The following is an 18,245-nucleotide window of genomic DNA, read 5'->3' as shown; positions in this document are numbered from 1 at the left end:
GTCACACTGGGTACGATAGTGAATATCGATATTTTATCGATAGTCTCTGTGTTCCATCACTACAATTCGCCTTTGCGAGTGTAAAAACATAAACATTTTGTTTTTATAAACAAACGTTCTGGTGTAAGTGATAAAAACATTGCCAAATCATAGACCAGTTAGCTAATCAAAGTTATAAAATGATGGCGCGCCGCGGAGGAAAGCGCATCCGCATGGATGATCCACCGCCGGAGTATGAAGAAATGCACAGGTACAGTCTTTTCTATATTCCCTCCATTTTTAACTCAATAGTAACAAAAAAAAAATTACACTGTTTAGCGATGCTGTAAACGAGAGTGCCTCAGATGCAGATAGTCCCACTAAGCGGATGACTCGATTGAGAGCTCGTGGTGGTGTCCGTGACAAGCCGCCGATCATAGACGATGATGAGGATGAGTTCTTTGCGCCAGTGGCGCGTAAGCGAAAGACACCGCAAGTGCGTAAACCACCAGCCGAACGGAAAGAGAGAGTAGAAAGGCCACGCAAAGAACCCGTGGAGAAGGCCAATCAGGAAAGGATTGACACAGAGAGAGAAATCACAACAGATGAGAATAGCTTGTACTACATAGTGCGTCACTCCAAAAATCCCATTGCGGTAAGTCAAATGTCCTCTGCAAATGTGTTCCCAGATCACTAAAGATCTTTCCCTCTAATAGAGCATTGTAGATCAATGGATTGAGCAATATAAGGCAAATCGAGAGACAGCGCTGGTCGCTTTAATGCAATTCTTTATCAATGCTAGCGGCTGCAAAGGTAAAATATCCGAGGATATACAATATCCTGTGGACCACACAGCCATCATTCGACGCATGACCGAGGAATTCGATGAGGTTCGTTGGGGTTTTGGTGTATTTAATGATATTAATCATACTAATTACTTACTTAATTTTTTACAGGAAAGCGGTGAATATCCTTTGATCATGACTGGCACCCAATGGAAAAAATTCAAGAATAATTTCTCCGATTTCGTTCAAACATTGGTCAAACAATGCCAATATTCGATCATCTATGATCAGTTTTTAATGGATAATGTGATATCCTTGCTAACTGGCTTATCGGACTCGCAGGTGCGAGCCTTTCGTCATACAGCCACATTGGCCGCCATGAAACTGATGACAGCCTTGGTGGATGTGGCTCTTTTGGTCTCAAATAACTTTGATAATGCAGCAAAACAATTTGAAGCGGAAAGAGTAAAGGTGGGAATAATGAAGAATAATGAAATGCTCTTTCAAGATCTTACTAAAATCTAAATTAAATTATAATTTACAGTCGCGCGATCGTCGTGCCTCTGATCGTTTGGACTCATTGATGACCAAACGCTCGGAGCTGGAGGAAAATATGGATGAGATAAAGAGTATGTTGACCTATATGTTCAAATCTGTATTTGTTCATCGCTATCGAGATACACTTCCCGATATACGTGCCATTTGTATGGCTGAGATCGGCATCTGGATGGAAAATTATCCACAAAACTTTCTGGATGATTCGTATCTAAAGTATATCGGCTGGACACTGCACGACAAGATTGGTGAAGTGCGTTTGCGTTGCTTGCAATCCCTATTGCCTTTATACGATAAAGAAGAGCTGAAGGGTAAATTGGAATTGTTTACATCCAAGTTTAAGGATCGCATTGTGGCCATGACCCTGGACAAAGAGTTTGAGGTCTCAGTGCATGCTGTTAAATTGGTGATAAGCATATTAAAGTAAGTTTACTGGCCAAATTGGAAAATCTCTTTGATGATAAATATTCTTTTGATTTACTTTTGCAGAATTCATCCGGAAATTTTGGCTGATAAGGATTGTGAAATTGTCTATGAATTGGTCTATTCCTCACATCGTGGTGTAGCTCAAGCGGCCGCAGAATTTTTGAATGTGCGTCTATTTCATTTGACAGCCGATATGGAGGAGACAAAGACAAAGAGAGGCAAAATTAGATTACCAAATACACCATTGATCCGAGATTTGGTGCAGTTCTTCATTGAATCTGAGCTCCATGAGCATGGTGCCTATTTGGTGGACTCGTTTATCGATAGCAATGAAATGGTCAGGGATTGGGAGTGTATGACAGATTTGCTTCTGGAGGAACCAGGTCCAAATGAAGAGGTCTTGGACAACAAACAGGAATCGACACTTATCGAGATAATGGTCAGCAGTGTTAAGCAATCGGCATCGGGTGAAGTACCCGTGGGTCGGGCTAGCAATCGCAAGTTTACTCTTAGTTCTAAAGAACTCAAGGCCATTCAGGATGAAAAGGCAAAGCTCACAGAGCATTTTATTGTCACATTGCCGGCCCTTTTGGAAAAATATCAGGCCGATAGCGAGAAGCTAGCTAATCTGCTAGCTGTACCACAATATTTTGACCTTAATTTGTATACCACCAATCGACAGGAGGGCAATTTGAAGTCCCTGTTGGACAAAATAAGTCAAGTGATGAACATGCATACGGGACGTGATGTTTTAGAGACATGTGCGAAGACTTTGGAATGCCTTTGTACTGAGGGAAGTGCCACTTACACCCGCTGCAACATTGCTCGCTCGAATATCATTGAGAGTGCGGTGAATAAGTACAAGGATGCCATCGAGGAATGGCGCAATTTAATACAAGGCGAGGAGACACCAAATGAAGATGATATCTATAATATAACCATAACGTTGAAAGTCTTATCCATATTATATTCATCGCACAATTTGAATCCATGTGAGTTGTTCAAATCCCTGTTTCAAGATGTGGATGAGGCCCAGTCCAAAGACAATGTGGAACGTTGCCTGCCCAACGAGGCATTGGCCTATTGCATTGAAGCCTGCTACTACTCTATAAGTTGGGGTCTCTACTATGTGGAAAACGATTGTGAGACTCTTAATATAGCCAATAATGTAGCTGAGTTACGTGGTAATCTAGACAGCTTCATGTCAGCGTGCTTTGAATTAACTCGAGACGGACCCACTGTGCAAATACAAGAAGCGGTAAGCTATCGGAAAAGATCATCATTTTGTTAATAAATTAATTACTTTTACTTTTTATTTGCAGGCATATCAATCGATATGCGATCTATTGATCATTTTCTCCGATCAATTGGGACGCAGTGAATCAGAGCACATTCGCACCTTGGAATACAAATCTCGAATGGATGAACATCTCATATTGGATAACTTTGTGCAACATTATGTGTTCTCATTGAAGCAGGATGTGGCCCAGGACGAGACACATATTGAGGAATTGCACAAGAAGCGTAATTTTCTAGCTTGCTATTGCAAATTGGTTGTCTATAATATAATACCAACAATGCGTGCGGCAAGCATTTTCAAATATTATGTAAAGGTATTGGCAAATTACTTATTGTCTAGTTTAGTCCATTCAAACTAATATTTTTGGTTTTTTTTCGTAGTGCTATAATGATTATGGTGACATTATAAAAGCCACCCTGGGCAAGGCCAGAGAGATCAATAAAATAAACTTTGCCATGACTTTGTTGCTCAGTTTAATAACCGTATTCAAGAGTCTGCAGGAGCATAGCGATGATGGCGTTGTCTCAAAGAGTGCCCAAGAGTTCGTTGACCTGAAAGAGTTGGCCAAACGATTTGCTCTTACCTTTGGTTTCGATGCTCTTAAGAATCGTGAATCTGTTGCTGCTATTCATCGTGGTGGCATATATTTCGCTGCCAATAAACAACCAGATGATCCAGTGCGTGCTCCAACACGATTACTTTTCCTGGAAGTACTCAATGAGTTCAATTATAAATTGTTAAAACAAGATAAAAAAGTTATTATGAGTTTTCTGGACAAGATTATTCCGCCAGGCATGCCATCCAGTCGGGCAGAAGAATGGCAACCTTTAGTTTCCTATCGCAATTCCTTGTTACATGGCGAAACAGATCAGGCACCGGTTGCCACACGCAGAGCTTACACACGCAAGCGAAGGGATCATGGTAAGTTTATTAGGACTTCTTTAAAATATTTCTAATTTTATATTATACAAGGATTCCCATCAATAGTTTAATATCTTCTAGATAAAGTGAAGATATAAATTTAAAAACTTTTGATATTCATTTTTATTTTGTTCCATACATTATAAGTTCATCTAGTTAAACACATGTTTTATCTTATTTGTTAAATTACCAATTAACAGAAATTTCAATTTTTAATACTTTTCCGTTCAATATTTATTAAAATTTATCTTTTTTGTTCTCATATTTCAGATGAGGATGACGAGGAAGAATACGACGAAGAAGAGCATAATGATCCTGATTACAGGGGCTAAGTTTATCTTAACTAGTCCGGAGTATTATTTAAGTATAGTTTTATGTTTATAGTTATTAAGTCGGCAAAGTGTAACCACATCTTTATGTTAATGTCTTTTCTTAACTTAACTGAATTAATTCGCATCAGAATACAAAGTATTTAAGTTTGACTTTATAAAAACGATTTTTGATGCATTTTTTGTGGATAAGTCTGTTTCAAGATCACCATATACATGGGCAGAGGATTTAAAAAGTTTTTCACAATCAGCATTTATGGATGCTGGAGTCGACAGATAACGCCTAACCAAGTCATGAAGTGGGCTAAATTTAATATTGTTTTGCCACCATATCAGGGGATTCCCATTTCTTTCGATTCGTGGCTCTGAATTGTATAGATACAACAGATTCTTTAATTGAGATTGAACAATGGGATTTGATTCCTGATTGTTAGAGCTAGAGGTTGTAGTGAGTATATTATCCAGTATTGAATCTATTTTAGATTCATTTTTGTTAATTATATCCAACTTGGGAACTTTAATTGTGGAATTTTTTGGGGCAAATTTATTGGGGTGCCGGTCCAATTCTTTGAGAACTTCATTAACCACAATTTGTTCCTGATGCTCGGTGAAGAAAGCCTGTTTATAACGAGGATCTAAATATGTAGCCATTAGATATTTCATATCTGTAGACAGATGAGCGAATTTAATGTTCAATTCGTCGAGTAATTTGCGTGCCAAGGCAGAAATCGTTACAGAGGACACGAAATTGTGCATATCCGTTTGCAGGGAATCCCTAAGTGCTGCCACTAATGGAATGACGGATGAAGCCAAGGTTGTGTCCTCAGACCAAATCTTTATGATTTCTATAAAGGGTTGCACGACTTTGGTAAATAAATCAATTTCCAACCATTCATCGGGATAAATCTGAATAAAGCTATTAAATTCTTCAGCATAAATACAGAGAGAATCTTTCATCTTGTATAAATCAGCCATTTGGGTATATATACTGTTCCATTCCGTATTGTTTGTTTCAAAAATCGGTTGATATTCTCTTTTCAAGCGATTCACTTGTATATAATTTAGGTGATCCCTGGCCATTGGATGACTTTCAAAATGCTTAACAATTGCCTTACACTTTCTAGCCAATTGCTGAAGAGGTTCATTGGAATCAAAAGCGTTTTGTACGCATAATTTTAAACGTGCAACATTACAATCGGTTTGGATGTCACCCAATGTTGTGCTTTCATCTCTTAATATGCAATGGATTTTCTTTTGGCACAAAGGCCACCAATTATTGTCCACTAATTGCTTCATTAAATCTTCATCATGTCGCTCTCCATACTGAAAGACCTTGCATTTTAGTACAAATTTAACAAATTGAAAATCACTTGATATTCCGGAACAATTCAAAATCACGAGTCCTGATTCGTTCTCTCTGTGATGACCTAAAATCAGGGTATAAGATTCCAGTTGCTCCAATTTTGTATGCAATTGTGCTTTAAGCTTTGGATAAATATGATGACAGAGCAAATTCTCATAGTACATTCTGCTTTGGATCACATATTTTGGCTGTAGAGTCCTTATGAAATTGATAAATCCTTCACCTTCTATCATATCAAAAGAAAAGTTGACCAACATCAAGGCCAACTTCTCATCGCAGAGTGCACTGTTAAATGGGACTTCTGGCGGCTCTAAGGGATCAGCTTCAGACTCCTGAGAAAAATATTGAAATTTTAAAAGTATTTCAAATATGTTTAGGAACAAATAAATGCCCACCTGTATTTCCAATTGCAATCGTTTTGTATCATGCTGTGATGGAGCTATGTTTTTATCTGGGACTTCCCCCTTTACCACATATTTGATATCGGTTTCGGAGAGTGTCAGAAACTCTACTGGATGGAGGCTTCTTAAGTGATTCCTTAAACAGGTGGTTCCACGTCCTTTGCGTGAGTAATTTCTACCGCATAAAGTGCAAACGGCTGTCGTTTGATTTGTTTTATAAAAAAAATGCCAAACATTGCTTTTACGGCTAGACATTTTGCGAAAATGAAATCTCAAGAGTTAAAAGATTTTTTGCGGATGTGAACATCCGCTTTTACATCCGTTACACTGCAGCCCTTATTTAATGCTTATCGATAGTCATAATAGTGGGGATGGGACAAATGTGTGAACCTTAAGCACTTGATTTATATTGTTTAATTTCTCCTTATTTATTCAGAATCTTTATGTGATTAGTTGAAGGACTTTATGTATCTTGATAGTTCTTTATAATTGTTATCTGTCCCTTGTGGGTAATTTTGTAATATTGGGCTCACGCGGTCATCTTCAGAATTATTTATTGAGCTATCGATATAAGTCGCTTCTTATTTTTGGCGCGCATCAGCAGCTGTTGGAGAGTTATTGTTAAACAAATTAAAATCTTTATTTATTTATAATGCATTCCGAGTTTAATTTGCCTAAAATACCAGATGATCTTTTGGTTGACCCCGTACCTAATTGGAAGGAATTGCTTAAGGATTCCAGCAAATGGCACTCGATTCCCATTTTGAACTATACGCCGCTGCACAAGCTGAAAGATCAGACTTTGGTACGATTTCGCGGCATGATCCAAGATATGATGGATCCAGAGATCTATTTGGAACGATACGAGGTGAAGTCTTCTGATGCCAGTAGCAAACGGCTCCAACAAGGCAAATATCGCGATTGTTTGAGAGTAAAGCAAGGGGAAGAGATAGACTACCAGGCTGAGGCTAATGTGCATGGCGAGAGGCGTACTCTTTTTGTGGTGTCAATTCCGGGACTAAATGATTGGACCAAGCAACACGAAAAGGAATGCAGTCCCATACAAGAGCTGGCGACAGAATCTCAAAACGTCAATCAGGCCAAGAAACGAGCTGCCACAGAGCAAAACGATCAGGAACACATGGATGTGGACGAAACTGAGGCTGGTCCTCTAAAAAAGCAATGTGTCGAAGAGTTGCAAACTGTAGCTAAAGGCGCAGCTTCTACCGGTCTTGCTAAGGATTATTTGCTAAACTCTCCTCTTCCCAGTCGTCCTAGCATGGCATGCATGGTAAAGGTCTATGAGGATTTTGATTCTTATCAACTCAATACCCTGGTGGATTTTGTTGGTTTTCTCTCTGTGGATCCCGCACTAGATGCCTCGTCTTTGGATATGGAAGCTTTGAATGATATGGAGAGTTTGAGTGAATTGCAGGCGGCAAATCCCTCACCATTCCTTATACCAAGACTGCATGCCTTTGGAGTCCAAAGGCTGCCACATGCTAATCCCCTGCTTGATCAGAGTTTATTGCAGTCCAATGAAGAAGCCATTGCTTCACCCGATGTTATACACAAGGACTTGCGAATTCTGCTCAAGCTGTGCCTATTTGACGATGATTTGGCAGCAGAGTATATGCTTTGCCATTTGATATCCACAGTCTATAGTCGTTCCGAGATGCAGAGCATTGGAAAATTTACGCTTAACATTTGTAATCTGCCCAAGGAATGTTTGGAACATTATACGACCAAACTATACCAAATACTAGAATTGCTTCTGCCTGCAAGTCATTATCTGGCCATGTCGCTGGACACTATGAACACATCGGCCTTTGCTCCAAAGTGAGTAATAAGTAATATAAATCATTTTATTGAGATTTAATTTATTTGTGTATTTTTCCAGAAAGGACTATGAGACCAATAAACTTGTATCGGGCCTACTTCAACTGGCTCCACATACTCATCTCGTGCTGGACGAGACTCGTCTGCAGCAGGGTAAATTGGAGGCCAATGGTGTTCAGGCCATACAACATTTGGCTCACCTAATCAATAATCAGCAGCTGAAATGTGATTTCCATTTCTATCACATTGATTATAATGCTGATATTCCTGTTCTAATCCTAAGTGAGGGACGCAGTATGTTACCAGTACGTAAAAAAGTTGCCTCTCCCTTAGCTTGAACTAACTATTTATTTTTTTGTAATTTAGAACGATTTTGCTGTGCCCCTTAATGCCGATTCAAAAGCTGTGGAACTTGTTGAAGAATCTCTTAAAGCTGCCCATCACTATCTCTCGCAAAACGGAAGACTCCAGCTATTTCGCAAATATCTCACTTTGGCCAGGATTAGCCAATTTACTGTTAGCGAAGAGCATACTGAAATGATTCAACAAGATTTTGTGGATATGCGTAAAGCGAATGTTAAGAGCAATGCCGATGATTTGCATGGTCTGTTGGTTCTGTCGCGTCTTCTGGGCATTGCCCGTGGCAAGGACTCATTGGATAAGGAAACTTGGCAACTGGCCACAGAATTTGAGGCTAAACGACGACAGCGATTGCAATCATTGCCCAAGTCGGCCGCACAGTTACGTAATTAGCAGACAACCTTTTAAAATATAAGTTATTTTAATTAAGAATTGTATTAAAAAATATAAGCATTTTTATGGATTATTGATAACATATTTCTTTAAAGTGGAATGAGTTAACAGACGAAATATTATCTATCCTGGTAGATCTTTTCACAAATTAAGAAGACTTATCTCGAAAAGTTGTCTTCGTATAAACCTCCGCAGTGAGCAGCTGATCAAATTGAATTGCGGTTTGTGTCTTTGGTTTTATTGTTTCTTCTTCTTGTTAATCTAGCTACTGGTTAAGAAAAATTATTACCACTTAAATTTAAACACAAAAATGCTTCGAAGCAAGATATTAAATAGGATAAGACTGCTTAAGCCAGTAATCGACAGAAGATGCATGTCAAGTGCTTCAAAAACTCCACTTACTTTGCTGGAAGTGGACGATAAAAGTGGAATTGCGACGTTATCGTTGAACCGGCCGCCAGTCAACAGTCTCAATATTGATCTGATGAATAGCATTATTGAATCCATAACTGAAATTGAAGGTAACAAGAGTCGCGGACTGATCTTAACTTCTGTAAGTAACCGCGCCCCGAGAGAAAGATTTTTTTTCCAGCTCATAAAAACTACTTTACTTTTAGGCCAATGATCGTGTTTTTTGCGCTGGGCTGGATCTCAATGAATTGCACAAACCAAATCAGGAGCGTTTGAAGGAGTTCTGGGCAGTATTTCAGGATGTGTGGTTGGCCCTACACCTTTGCAGTGTGCCCACAGCAGCAGCTATAAATGTTGGGAGTTAATAATCATTATAAAGTACAAATTATTTATATAGTTTTCCTTTCCTTTAGGGACATGCTCCAGCTGGTGGTTGCCTTCTAGCCACCGCTTGTGAGTATCGTGTGATGTTACCCCAAATGACAATTGGCCTAAATGAGACACAATTTGGCTACATGGCTCCAAAATGGGTGATGTTATCGTATTTGAGTGTTCTACCTCGTCGTTTAGCCGAGCGTGCACTAACCCAAGGAAAATTGTTTACCACCGCCGAAGCATTGGACGTGGGACTTGTGGATGAGATAGCTGCCAGCAAGGAAGAAGCCTTGGCAAAGTGCTCAACGTTCATTGACAGCTTTAGCAAGGCCAATCCATTGGCCAGGAGTTTGACCAAGAAACAAATTCGAGAGCCAGATGTTCAGAAATTGATTGCTGATCGAGCTGGAGATCTCAAGGAATGTTTGGAGTACATAAATAGTCCACTGCTTCAAGACGGTTTGGGCGCCTATTTTGAGGCTCTCAAGCAGAAAAGCAGATCTAAAGCGGGAAAGTCATAGGATTAAAATGGAAATATTGTAACCAACATTTTATATAAACATCACTTAATACTGCAAGTCTATTGATTGTTATTTTCTTAAATTTGAAAAGGATAAGACCCTTCTAAAGAATATTATGAATATAAGTACATTTCATTAGAAAACACTTTCTAGTGTTTTTCGAAAATTCACTCATCAATTTATCAATGAAATTTGTCTTGTCATCGTATAAACCTTGATGTATGTACTTTCCCCTATCAGGTGATCAGCTGATTGAACTTTGGTTTGTGTCCATGCTATTATTTATTCTTCTTCTTATCATTAATCTAAGTCAGACACGATAATTTAATTTCAGTTAGAGGTCGTAAAAATGCTGCGTAGCAAGATTTTAAGATTGCTTAGCCCAGCCATCAATAGAAGATGTATGTCCAGTGTCCCAAAGATTCCACTCACCTTGGTGGAAGTGGATGATAAAAGTGGAATTGCGACATTATCAATGAATCGTCCGCCAGTCAATCTTCTCGATATTGATATGATGAACAGCATCATCGAGTCCATAACTGAAATAGAATGCAATAAGAGTCATGGCCTTATCTTGACATCGGTGAGTGATGACGCCCAAGATTAGAAATCATCTCATAACGTTTAACGAAAATTTTACTTTAGTCCAACGATCGCGTTTTCTGTGCAGGTCTGGATCTAAATGAGCTACAGAAACCGAATCCGGAACGCTTAAAGGAGTTCTGGGCAATCCTGCAGGATTTGTGGTTAGCCCTCCATCTTTGTAGTGTGCCCACAGCAGCGGCGATAAATGTAAGGCTAGAACTCTCTGTCATTATCATCAATTATCACCCATTTCTTTTAGGGACAAGCTCCGGCGGGAGGATGCCTTCTTGCAACCGCTTGTGAGTATCGTGTAATGATGCCGGAACTGATTATTGGCATAAATGCAGTACGATTTTCCTATGTGGTTCCAAGATGGTTTATGTTATCCTATATGAGTGTACTCCCGCGTCTTGTGGCCGAGCGTGCCCTTACCCAAGGAAAACTATTCACCACCGCGGAAGCTCTGCAAGTGGGACTTATCGATGAGGTGGCCTCCAGCAAGGAGGAAGCCATAAGCAAGTGCTCTTCGTTTATTGGCACTTTTAGTAAAGTGAATCCAATAGCCAGGAGTCTGACCAAAAAACAATTCCGAGAATCAGATGTTCAGAAGTTGCTGGCCGATCGAGTTGGGGACATAAAAGAATCTGTGGAATACATAAGTGGTCCATTGCTACAAGAAGGATTGGCTGCATATTTAAAGGAATTAAAAAGCAAAAGCAGCTCTAAGCCGCGAAAGTCTTAAGATTTTTCTAGAAAAGTTTTTGATTTGCATTTATTGTATTAATGTTACTTAATATTAGTATTGTTTTTTTGTAATTGTTATTCCAGGAACAAGTGTTCATTGCTCACATGGGCTTAGCCATATGTATGTAAATTTCCATTTTAATATTCCACTCTGTAAACTATATTTTAATGATCAGTCTTCGTTTGGCTGTTCCGTCAAATTGGTCAGAGATGCCATCATTTGTTCCATAAAAGAATTGATTTCCAATATTTTGGCTCGATGACGATCAATTTCTTTGCTAAAAAAAAGAAATTTTTGAATAAAATAGTTATGGGTATTGGTTGGTCTAGGAAAACTCACTTGTTTAGTTTATTAATCATTAGATCAATAAATTCTTTACTTCGCCTGACCATTCGATCCTCGCGATCGTCAATTCTAGAAGTATGTGTGGATCTCATGCCATCGATTAGTTTTAAAACCGTCTCACGATCATCAACACATGGCTGTAATTCCATGGGAATTGCCTTGGACTCTTGACCAGTCAGCTTCTTGGCCAGGTAGTTGGTGACCAAGTCGGTCATATTCTCTGCAAAATGGCCGCATATATCACGTAAATGACGGAAACACACCTGGGCTTGTTCCACAAAACTGGTCATAAGTTCAGAGATTTTGCACTGAAAATTGCGAGTAGATTCCTTAAAGAAAGAAAGGTGAAAGATCACTAAGTAAAACTAAATGATACGATTAAGCAAGACTACCTCGACAGCCTCATGTAGATGCAATTCCTGTGACATTAAGCTTTGCCACATCTCATTTAGCGCATCCTCAAAGACACTTTTCAACGATTCAAATTCATTGAGCAACTTGATGTATTCCATTGTGCCCACTTCGCACTTTTCCACCTCCTTCCACTTGGAACGAGCCTGATCGAATATTTTTTCTTTATACTGTAGAAATTCTTCGATTTGACTTTGTCCCAGCGATTGTAATTCCTGTTGACCCTCATGCAGATTAGAGTTAAAGTCACGAACTTCTTCATCACGTTCCCCGAAACGTGCCAGTCCAAGTTTATATATCTCTTGCGTAAGTTCATAGACATCATTCTCATATTCCTCGGCCAGCTCTTGAGCTGGACTGCCTATTAGCATAAGTATGCGTCCATTATTGTCATTCCGCCACAGTGATTCGTATAGCTGATGCCTATCCAGATGTTCCACAAAACTGGAGGCCAAACGCTCAGCTTCGGCTTGTTCACGTGCCTCCGTTTCAAGAGATTCAATTTCCCGCTCCTGTTTGTCCTCAATTTCACGTAACTCGCGACTTTATAGAAAGTTTTCGAAAACTAAAAATTAAGATTCATGTTGTCTTGTTTTGTTTTTTAACTTACTAAAAACGTTTTAGGGCTTCCTCGCGTATATCTCTTTTTATGAAAACATATTCATAATAATTCAGTTGTGGTAATATGGCAGCTACATATGAGTTTAATGGAAAATCTGGTTTCTTTGCTATCGGATTACCCTCCAGATTTAATACCCTCAAACTTTTGACAAAACGCAGACGCTCAATCTATAAAAAAAAAGAAAGAGGTAACAAAAAATTAATAAAAAAACAGAGAATACATTTTTGCATAATCCTGTACATGTAGTCTCTATCTAAACTCTAAAAACTAAAATTATTTTCCCAGTTGAGCTAAAATTTTTTTTTGCAAATTTGATTGAAACAAAATACAAATCAATTTTCACTTGAATTTGAACTGAATAAGATCGATTCGAAAGGAAAAAATCGAGTTAAACGAATGAAATATTTATTATAATAGTGAGGAATCGACATTCTAATTATGAAAACAATTTAAATTGAAAAAAAGACAGATTAATTGGTATTTGGAAAGGTCTCAAAACTTACCCCTTCCATGGTATCGATAAGATTATTGCCTATGCTCAGGATTACAAGTTTTTCCAAACTTTCCAGATTTTCAATTTTCAAAATGCGATTACTAAAGAGTGAAAGAGTTTCTAGATTAACCAAAGACTCTAGATTTTCAATTTTGGTGATGTAATTGAAACTTAAATTCAATTCTTTTAAGGCAGTAAGCATGTCAATATGTTCAATTACTTCAATTTTGTTACAATTGAGACACAGTTTGGTTAGATTTGGCAACATCCAAAGATGATCGATACGTAGAATATCTGACAAAGGGATTAACGAGATTAAGATATAGTTCAGATGAAATAATGTGTTACCCACTCTTAAATTCCAAACGCATTGTTTGAATGCGTTCGAAGACAACTGGTTCCTGTTGATGTAGACGTTTGGCTTCTCCTTTTGGGCCTTCCTCCAGATACGCAGACTCAATCATCTCCCGATCAATGATGCCTGGCTCTGGGCAATTAATCTCCTCCAGAAAACCCTTGGTGGCCTCATAATCATTTTCTGTAGAATTGTCAACTTCATGGACTTCGTCCATTTTCTTCGATTTGTTAATAACATTTGAACGTTTGGGCGTTGACAGTACATTTTTTTTTATATATTGGGTAACCAAGACAACCGAGAAACAACAAAACAATTTCAGCCAGACTAAGTTCATCCTGCTTGGTTACTAGCTTAAAAGGGTGTAGCATACACTTGGCAAAAAAAAAGAATAATAATAAAATTATAGATTATTTTTCATATAATGAAACTCTATCATATAGAATCCATAATGCTTCAAGAAAGAATAGGAAAATGTTTTTAAAGGTCAGTAGTGCCATTCTAGAGATATAAAACGGTGTTAATCGAACCCCTAAAGTATGCAATAGTCGTTCAAAGAACTAAATTTTTGAAAACTATCCAGAACTTTTGGCATGTATCTGTTAAACAGTTATGTAAATAATTTTCTAACTACCGAACATATGGAAATTTAAAAACGCATCTTTTCCTGTCCATTGCATACTTTAGGGGTCGAATTTTTCAAGCCTCCTATGGGAAAAAGATTGAGACATTTTGCCTCTAATTGATATTATCATGTTGATTTAATGAAAGATCTTACTTACTGACTAGTAAACACAGATTAAACTTCTAGTTTCCAAATGTTAGACGATCACTTAACAGATGAACAATTAAATCTACGATTACTGTTTTAATTATCAGCCAAAGTGAAAAACAAGAACCGTAATAACACTTCAAAAGCGATTAATTGTGTAATAGAATTAGTTCAATGGACATCGAACATGCGATGAATATGTGTATAAAACCAAACTCAGCATATGCTGTCATATGACAACCGATACGTTATTCCCAAAAAATGCTTTTCAATTTAATAAAAATCGTTTTTCTGTTCATGGTGGCACCTCAGGTATGTGTCAACCCATACTAAAATGTTATCCTCAAAAAAAAAAAAAAATGTCCTTCCAGTGCTTTGGCGGAAATAATTATGACTTCAGACTTGAATCGTTTCTGGCCATTAAAGGCGAAGAAGAAACTTTGGCCGACTTTCAAAATATCAAGTTAATTGGACGCGAACGAGCTCTTAACGGATCCTTTTCTGTTGGAATTGACCTCACCGATGATATATTATGCTCCTTTGAAGCATTTGTGTTTAGAGATGGCAATTGGAATTTACTTCCATATGCGGCAAAGGATATAACTTTTTGCGAACTAGCAAAAAAATTATTATTTGCATATTTAAACCCTGCAGATTATAATACAAACTTTCCACAAACAATAGAGGGCTATTGCCCCGGACGTGCGGGTGAATATTGGATTATCGAAGCAAAAATTGATACTAACAATTGGGTATCATTTATGAGGCGCGGTATGTCAAAATTTCGTTTTCATGTTTTCAAGAATGGCAAAATAGTTGGTGGATTTGAATTGGTTGGAAATATAGTTGATCGTGTATTTTAAAATGAATTAATTATGTATAACGAACTTTGTTTATTGTGTTTTGTGTTTTCAAATTTTACCCATATTCGTTCTTTATAAAACGAAACGTAAACTGTTTTGTGGAAAATTAAAACAATTTAAAACTAATTCCGAAAAATAAAAGTTTCATAAATCATCATTTACCTGGTAAATTACAAAAACTATAGTTACAAGCTGGATCCAATTATAATACTCTAATACGTTTGAAAAGGATGTTAGGAACATTTTGAAATTGAAAATATTCACATTTTCACTATCTATTGCATACTTTAGGGATATTTTTCATGCCCGCACCCATTCGCCTTTGTTCTGTTTTATTATTTTTTTGAGTGTATAGATTCCACCCCAGAAGTTTTTCTTGAACAGGGGCAATAGGTGTTTTTTTCTGTCTGGCCGGCTTTAGTTCCAATTGATTCGTAGACCCTGCGTGAGTTGGTCTCTCTTTCTCTATCTCTCTCTCTCGCTAGTCTAGCTAGCTAGTTAGTTCTCCCTCTGTCACTTGATGGCAACGGGAGAAATTTGAAGGTAGAAGGGCGGCGCCTGGTCTACTTAGGGTTGCGGTTGTTTAGCTTGTCGGGTTGTTGTGGATATCGGGGCTATAGCAGTTGGTAATGTTTGCTTATAAAATAAACTACTGCTCGCAAAAGATTCAACCGATAATTTTCAAGTGTGAAAGAAATTTAACAATTTAACAATCAAAAACACAATTTAAAGGTAACTACATACTTGTTCAGCTAAAAAAAAGGAAAATTTCTAATAAAACGACTGTTAATCGATAAAATAGAGTGAAAAACAAAAAATTTAGCCAACTACAATTATAATTTGTGCAAAAACAAAAGCCAAAAATTAATGAATAACAAATTCTAAAAGGTGCGTGCGTGTGTGTATATACATATATATGGATTACTTTTCACATATGTATATATATATTATGGAAATCAAATAAAGGTGAAATATTAAATGTGTTTCAAGGCTGTTTTTGTGTGCGCTGCCCAAAAGAAGGACCAAAACAAAACGTGACTCAAGTTGCTTGGCAAGTTACTACCAAATTATAAGGAGAATCACTTAGAATCACCCACCTCACATAAGTCAAAAACACATACTTAGCCATATACTCACATACATATAGATATTTGTAAGGGTAAGGTTATCAATAAAGAAAAAGGTTTTATAACAGAAAAGGTTAAATCTAAATTTAGTGCTCTTTTTGAAGTAAAAATTTAACAAAAAAGATTGATTTACTAACTAATTTAATAAACAAATTTGTTATTGTAAGCAGTAACTTTAAGGAATAAATACCTATTAAATATGTGAGTTTTTTCTAAATATTCTTGGATAAAAAACATTTTTCAGAAAAAAACTAACAAATAAAGTTTATAAGAGTTTGTTAAATGAAACAAATTTAGAGCAAAAACGAAAACTTGAACGAATTTAAAATATCATTCTTAATTAACTAGTACTTTGCTGAACTCTTAATATTTTATAAACAATTTATATCTTTAACAAATAAAATGAAATGTAAATGAGTCAAAATTAGTAGGTAAAAAATTTGCCAAATGCAAAAAAGTTGACATCAGACATAAAAATCCTTTTAAAGGCAAAACATCTTTCTAATAAGGTTTTTGTCAGAATTGAAAAGTTGTTGTGGGTTAGATCCTCATTAAATATATAAATTCCAAATCAAATTCTGCACCATTAATAATTAAATAGATTTTTAATTACAATTCCCTAAATGGTTCGTATTCAGGCATTCCCGTTCCATCCTTTTGTTTAATCACAATGGCCTAAATTCAATGTTGTCTGTTGTCCATCAGTACACGAAACTTAGCCCATGCCCCTGTCATGTCCGAATTCATTTTAATATTAACTATTATGTCCTAGACCCATGAACAGTGACCTTGATATGGATTTTGTTTTGTAATATGAGTAGATAAGAAGAGTCAAAATAGTAAACAAAACTAACGAAATGAAGCGAATGGTCATGTTCCTTTAATGATTTAAGTTTTTCGTTGATTTGGCTTTTGGGGTGCAATCAATATATTGATTTGAATTAATATGATGGTATCCTTAAAATTGAGGCGCCTAACTGTGAATTCGCAGACAGGTGTTTTCGTATCCCAATAAAAATTGATTGCTAGTTGTAGTTTTATTCGATTTTAAGTGGTTTCTATTGTCATTCGATTTGATGATGGATTTAACAAGTTTTCAACACGTGCAATCGTATTAGATATGCGTGGGTATTTATAGATAAAGGAATGGGTAAAGTGGATTTTCAAGTTGTCAAATGTAAATGATTACACACATTATTCATAAAGCAAATGTCAATACATTTTCAATTAAATCAAGCGAAACTGTATCCTAAAATTCTGATTGACCGCCTTTTGTAAAAAGTAAATCAAAACTCGTATTTTTATTTAAAATTTTACATTCTAAATAAGACGTTTTCAGTTTTCGGACTTTAGTTCTCGGCTTTTAATGGAAAAAGTAAGTCAATAGAATTTTCAATAATTTGTTGATTATTGTATTCAAATAGCAGTCCCACCTTTTAAGCAAAAAAAAAAAAAAACAATTTTCGGCTTAGCAAACATTTAAGAAGACGTTTTTGCTAATATCATTACAACTAAAATAAACTCCTTAAGGAAGTTGTAGATCCAGCAAAACTAAGATACACTTAAATATGGGTCCTTTGTTTTATGATACTTGTTGATACTGAAGTACTTTTTTCTTTAAACTACAAAAAAATGGAAATTTTTGTCAAATGACAAATTTTTCATAATAATCCAATAAAAGTTAAATCGTATTCAATGCCTCACAAAAACAAAAATATTTTTGAGCAAAACATCGCAACTATCTAGTCCATGGTTCTTTCTCATATACTCAGTAGGTAACAAACAGATTGCTAGAGCGGGCGAAAGTTTTTCATTAAGTTACTCAGAAGCCGATAAAAATATGAACTAAACTATGAAAACAGAAAATGTCATAAATTCGCTGCAAAAAGGGTATATTAATTTTGGTCAGAAATGTGCAACGCATAGAAGGAAGCATCTCCGACCATATAATGTATATATATTCTTGATC

General features: G+C 36.7%; 7 protein-coding genes across 8 annotated transcripts; 5 read left to right on the top strand and 2 right to left on the bottom strand.

Moving 5' to 3' along the window:
• The first annotated feature begins 37 nt into the window (after window positions 1–37).
• LOC6644024 (cohesin subunit SA-1) lies at window positions 38–4,462 on the top strand. The gene is made up of 9 exons (XM_002066977.4): window positions 38–250; window positions 319–634; window positions 696–869; window positions 936–1,235; window positions 1,309–1,742; window positions 1,809–3,003; window positions 3,068–3,358; window positions 3,426–3,966; window positions 4,237–4,462. Exons 1-9 carry the CDS (start codon window positions 180–182, stop codon window positions 4,296–4,298), a joined length of 3,384 nt encoding a protein of 1,127 aa, XP_002067013.1. The 5' UTR covers window positions 38–179; the 3' UTR covers window positions 4,299–4,462.
• Window positions 4,413–6,394, bottom strand: LOC6644023 (E3 SUMO-protein ligase ZBED1). The gene is made up of 2 exons (XM_002066976.3): window positions 6,054–6,394; window positions 4,413–5,990 (listed from the first exon to the last, which is right to left on the bottom strand). Exons 1-2 carry the CDS (start codon window positions 6,312–6,314, stop codon window positions 4,413–4,415), a joined length of 1,839 nt encoding a protein of 612 aa, XP_002067012.1. The 5' UTR covers window positions 6,315–6,394.
• A 235-nt stretch (window positions 6,395–6,629) lies between these two features.
• Window positions 6,630–8,735, top strand: LOC6644022 (mini-chromosome maintenance complex-binding protein). The gene is made up of 3 exons (XM_002066975.3): window positions 6,630–7,898; window positions 7,960–8,203; window positions 8,265–8,735. Exons 1-3 carry the CDS (start codon window positions 6,712–6,714, stop codon window positions 8,649–8,651), a joined length of 1,818 nt encoding a protein of 605 aa, XP_002067011.1. The 5' UTR covers window positions 6,630–6,711; the 3' UTR covers window positions 8,652–8,735.
• Window positions 8,736–8,905: 170 nt separating this feature from the next.
• On the top strand, window positions 8,906–10,020 carry LOC6644021 (enoyl-CoA delta isomerase 1, mitochondrial). The gene is made up of 3 exons (XM_002066974.3): window positions 8,906–9,204; window positions 9,269–9,415; window positions 9,476–10,020. The coding sequence occupies exons 1-3, from the start codon at window positions 8,962–8,964 to the stop codon at window positions 9,956–9,958; spliced, it is 873 nt and encodes a 290-aa protein (XP_002067010.1). The 5' UTR covers window positions 8,906–8,961; the 3' UTR covers window positions 9,959–10,020.
• Window positions 10,021–10,164: 144 nt separating this feature from the next.
• LOC6644422 (enoyl-CoA delta isomerase 1, mitochondrial) lies at window positions 10,165–11,622 on the top strand. 2 transcript variants are annotated; one of them, XM_047010547.1, is made up of 4 exons: window positions 10,165–10,220; window positions 10,293–10,541; window positions 10,604–10,750; window positions 10,803–11,622. In XM_047010547.1, exons 2-4 carry the CDS (start codon window positions 10,308–10,310, stop codon window positions 11,283–11,285), a joined length of 864 nt encoding a protein of 287 aa, XP_046866503.1. In that variant the 5' UTR covers window positions 10,165–10,220; window positions 10,293–10,307; the 3' UTR covers window positions 11,286–11,622. The 2 variants fall into 2 exon arrangements, with proteins under 2 accessions (XP_046866503.1, XP_002067009.1); XM_002066973.3 differs by lacking the exon at window positions 10,165–10,220 and having other exon boundaries at window positions 10,273–10,541.
• Window positions 11,460–13,731, bottom strand: LOC6644421 (dynein regulatory complex subunit 3). The gene is made up of 6 exons (XM_002066972.3): window positions 13,512–13,731; window positions 13,170–13,453; window positions 12,655–12,833; window positions 12,026–12,587; window positions 11,628–11,962; window positions 11,460–11,565 (listed from the first exon to the last, which is right to left on the bottom strand). Exons 1-6 carry the CDS (start codon window positions 13,729–13,731, stop codon window positions 11,460–11,462), a joined length of 1,686 nt encoding a protein of 561 aa, XP_002067008.1.
• Window positions 13,732–14,547: 816 nt separating this feature from the next.
• On the top strand, window positions 14,548–15,166 carry LOC124460301. Its single transcript, XM_047010834.1, has 2 exons — window positions 14,548–14,598; window positions 14,658–15,166. Exons 1-2 carry the CDS (start codon window positions 14,548–14,550, stop codon window positions 15,147–15,149), a joined length of 543 nt encoding a protein of 180 aa, XP_046866790.1. The 3' UTR covers window positions 15,150–15,166.
• Window positions 15,167–18,245: the final 3,079 nt, after the last annotated feature.

Source organism: Drosophila willistoni, assembly GCF_018902025.1.
Source record: "Drosophila willistoni isolate 14030-0811.24 chromosome 2R unlocalized genomic scaffold, UCI_dwil_1.1 Seg167, whole genome shotgun sequence".
In the NCBI taxonomy this organism is placed as follows: Eukaryota; Metazoa; Arthropoda; class Insecta; order Diptera; family Drosophilidae; genus Drosophila; species Drosophila willistoni.
This window is presented reverse-complemented; position numbering and strand designations above follow the sequence as displayed.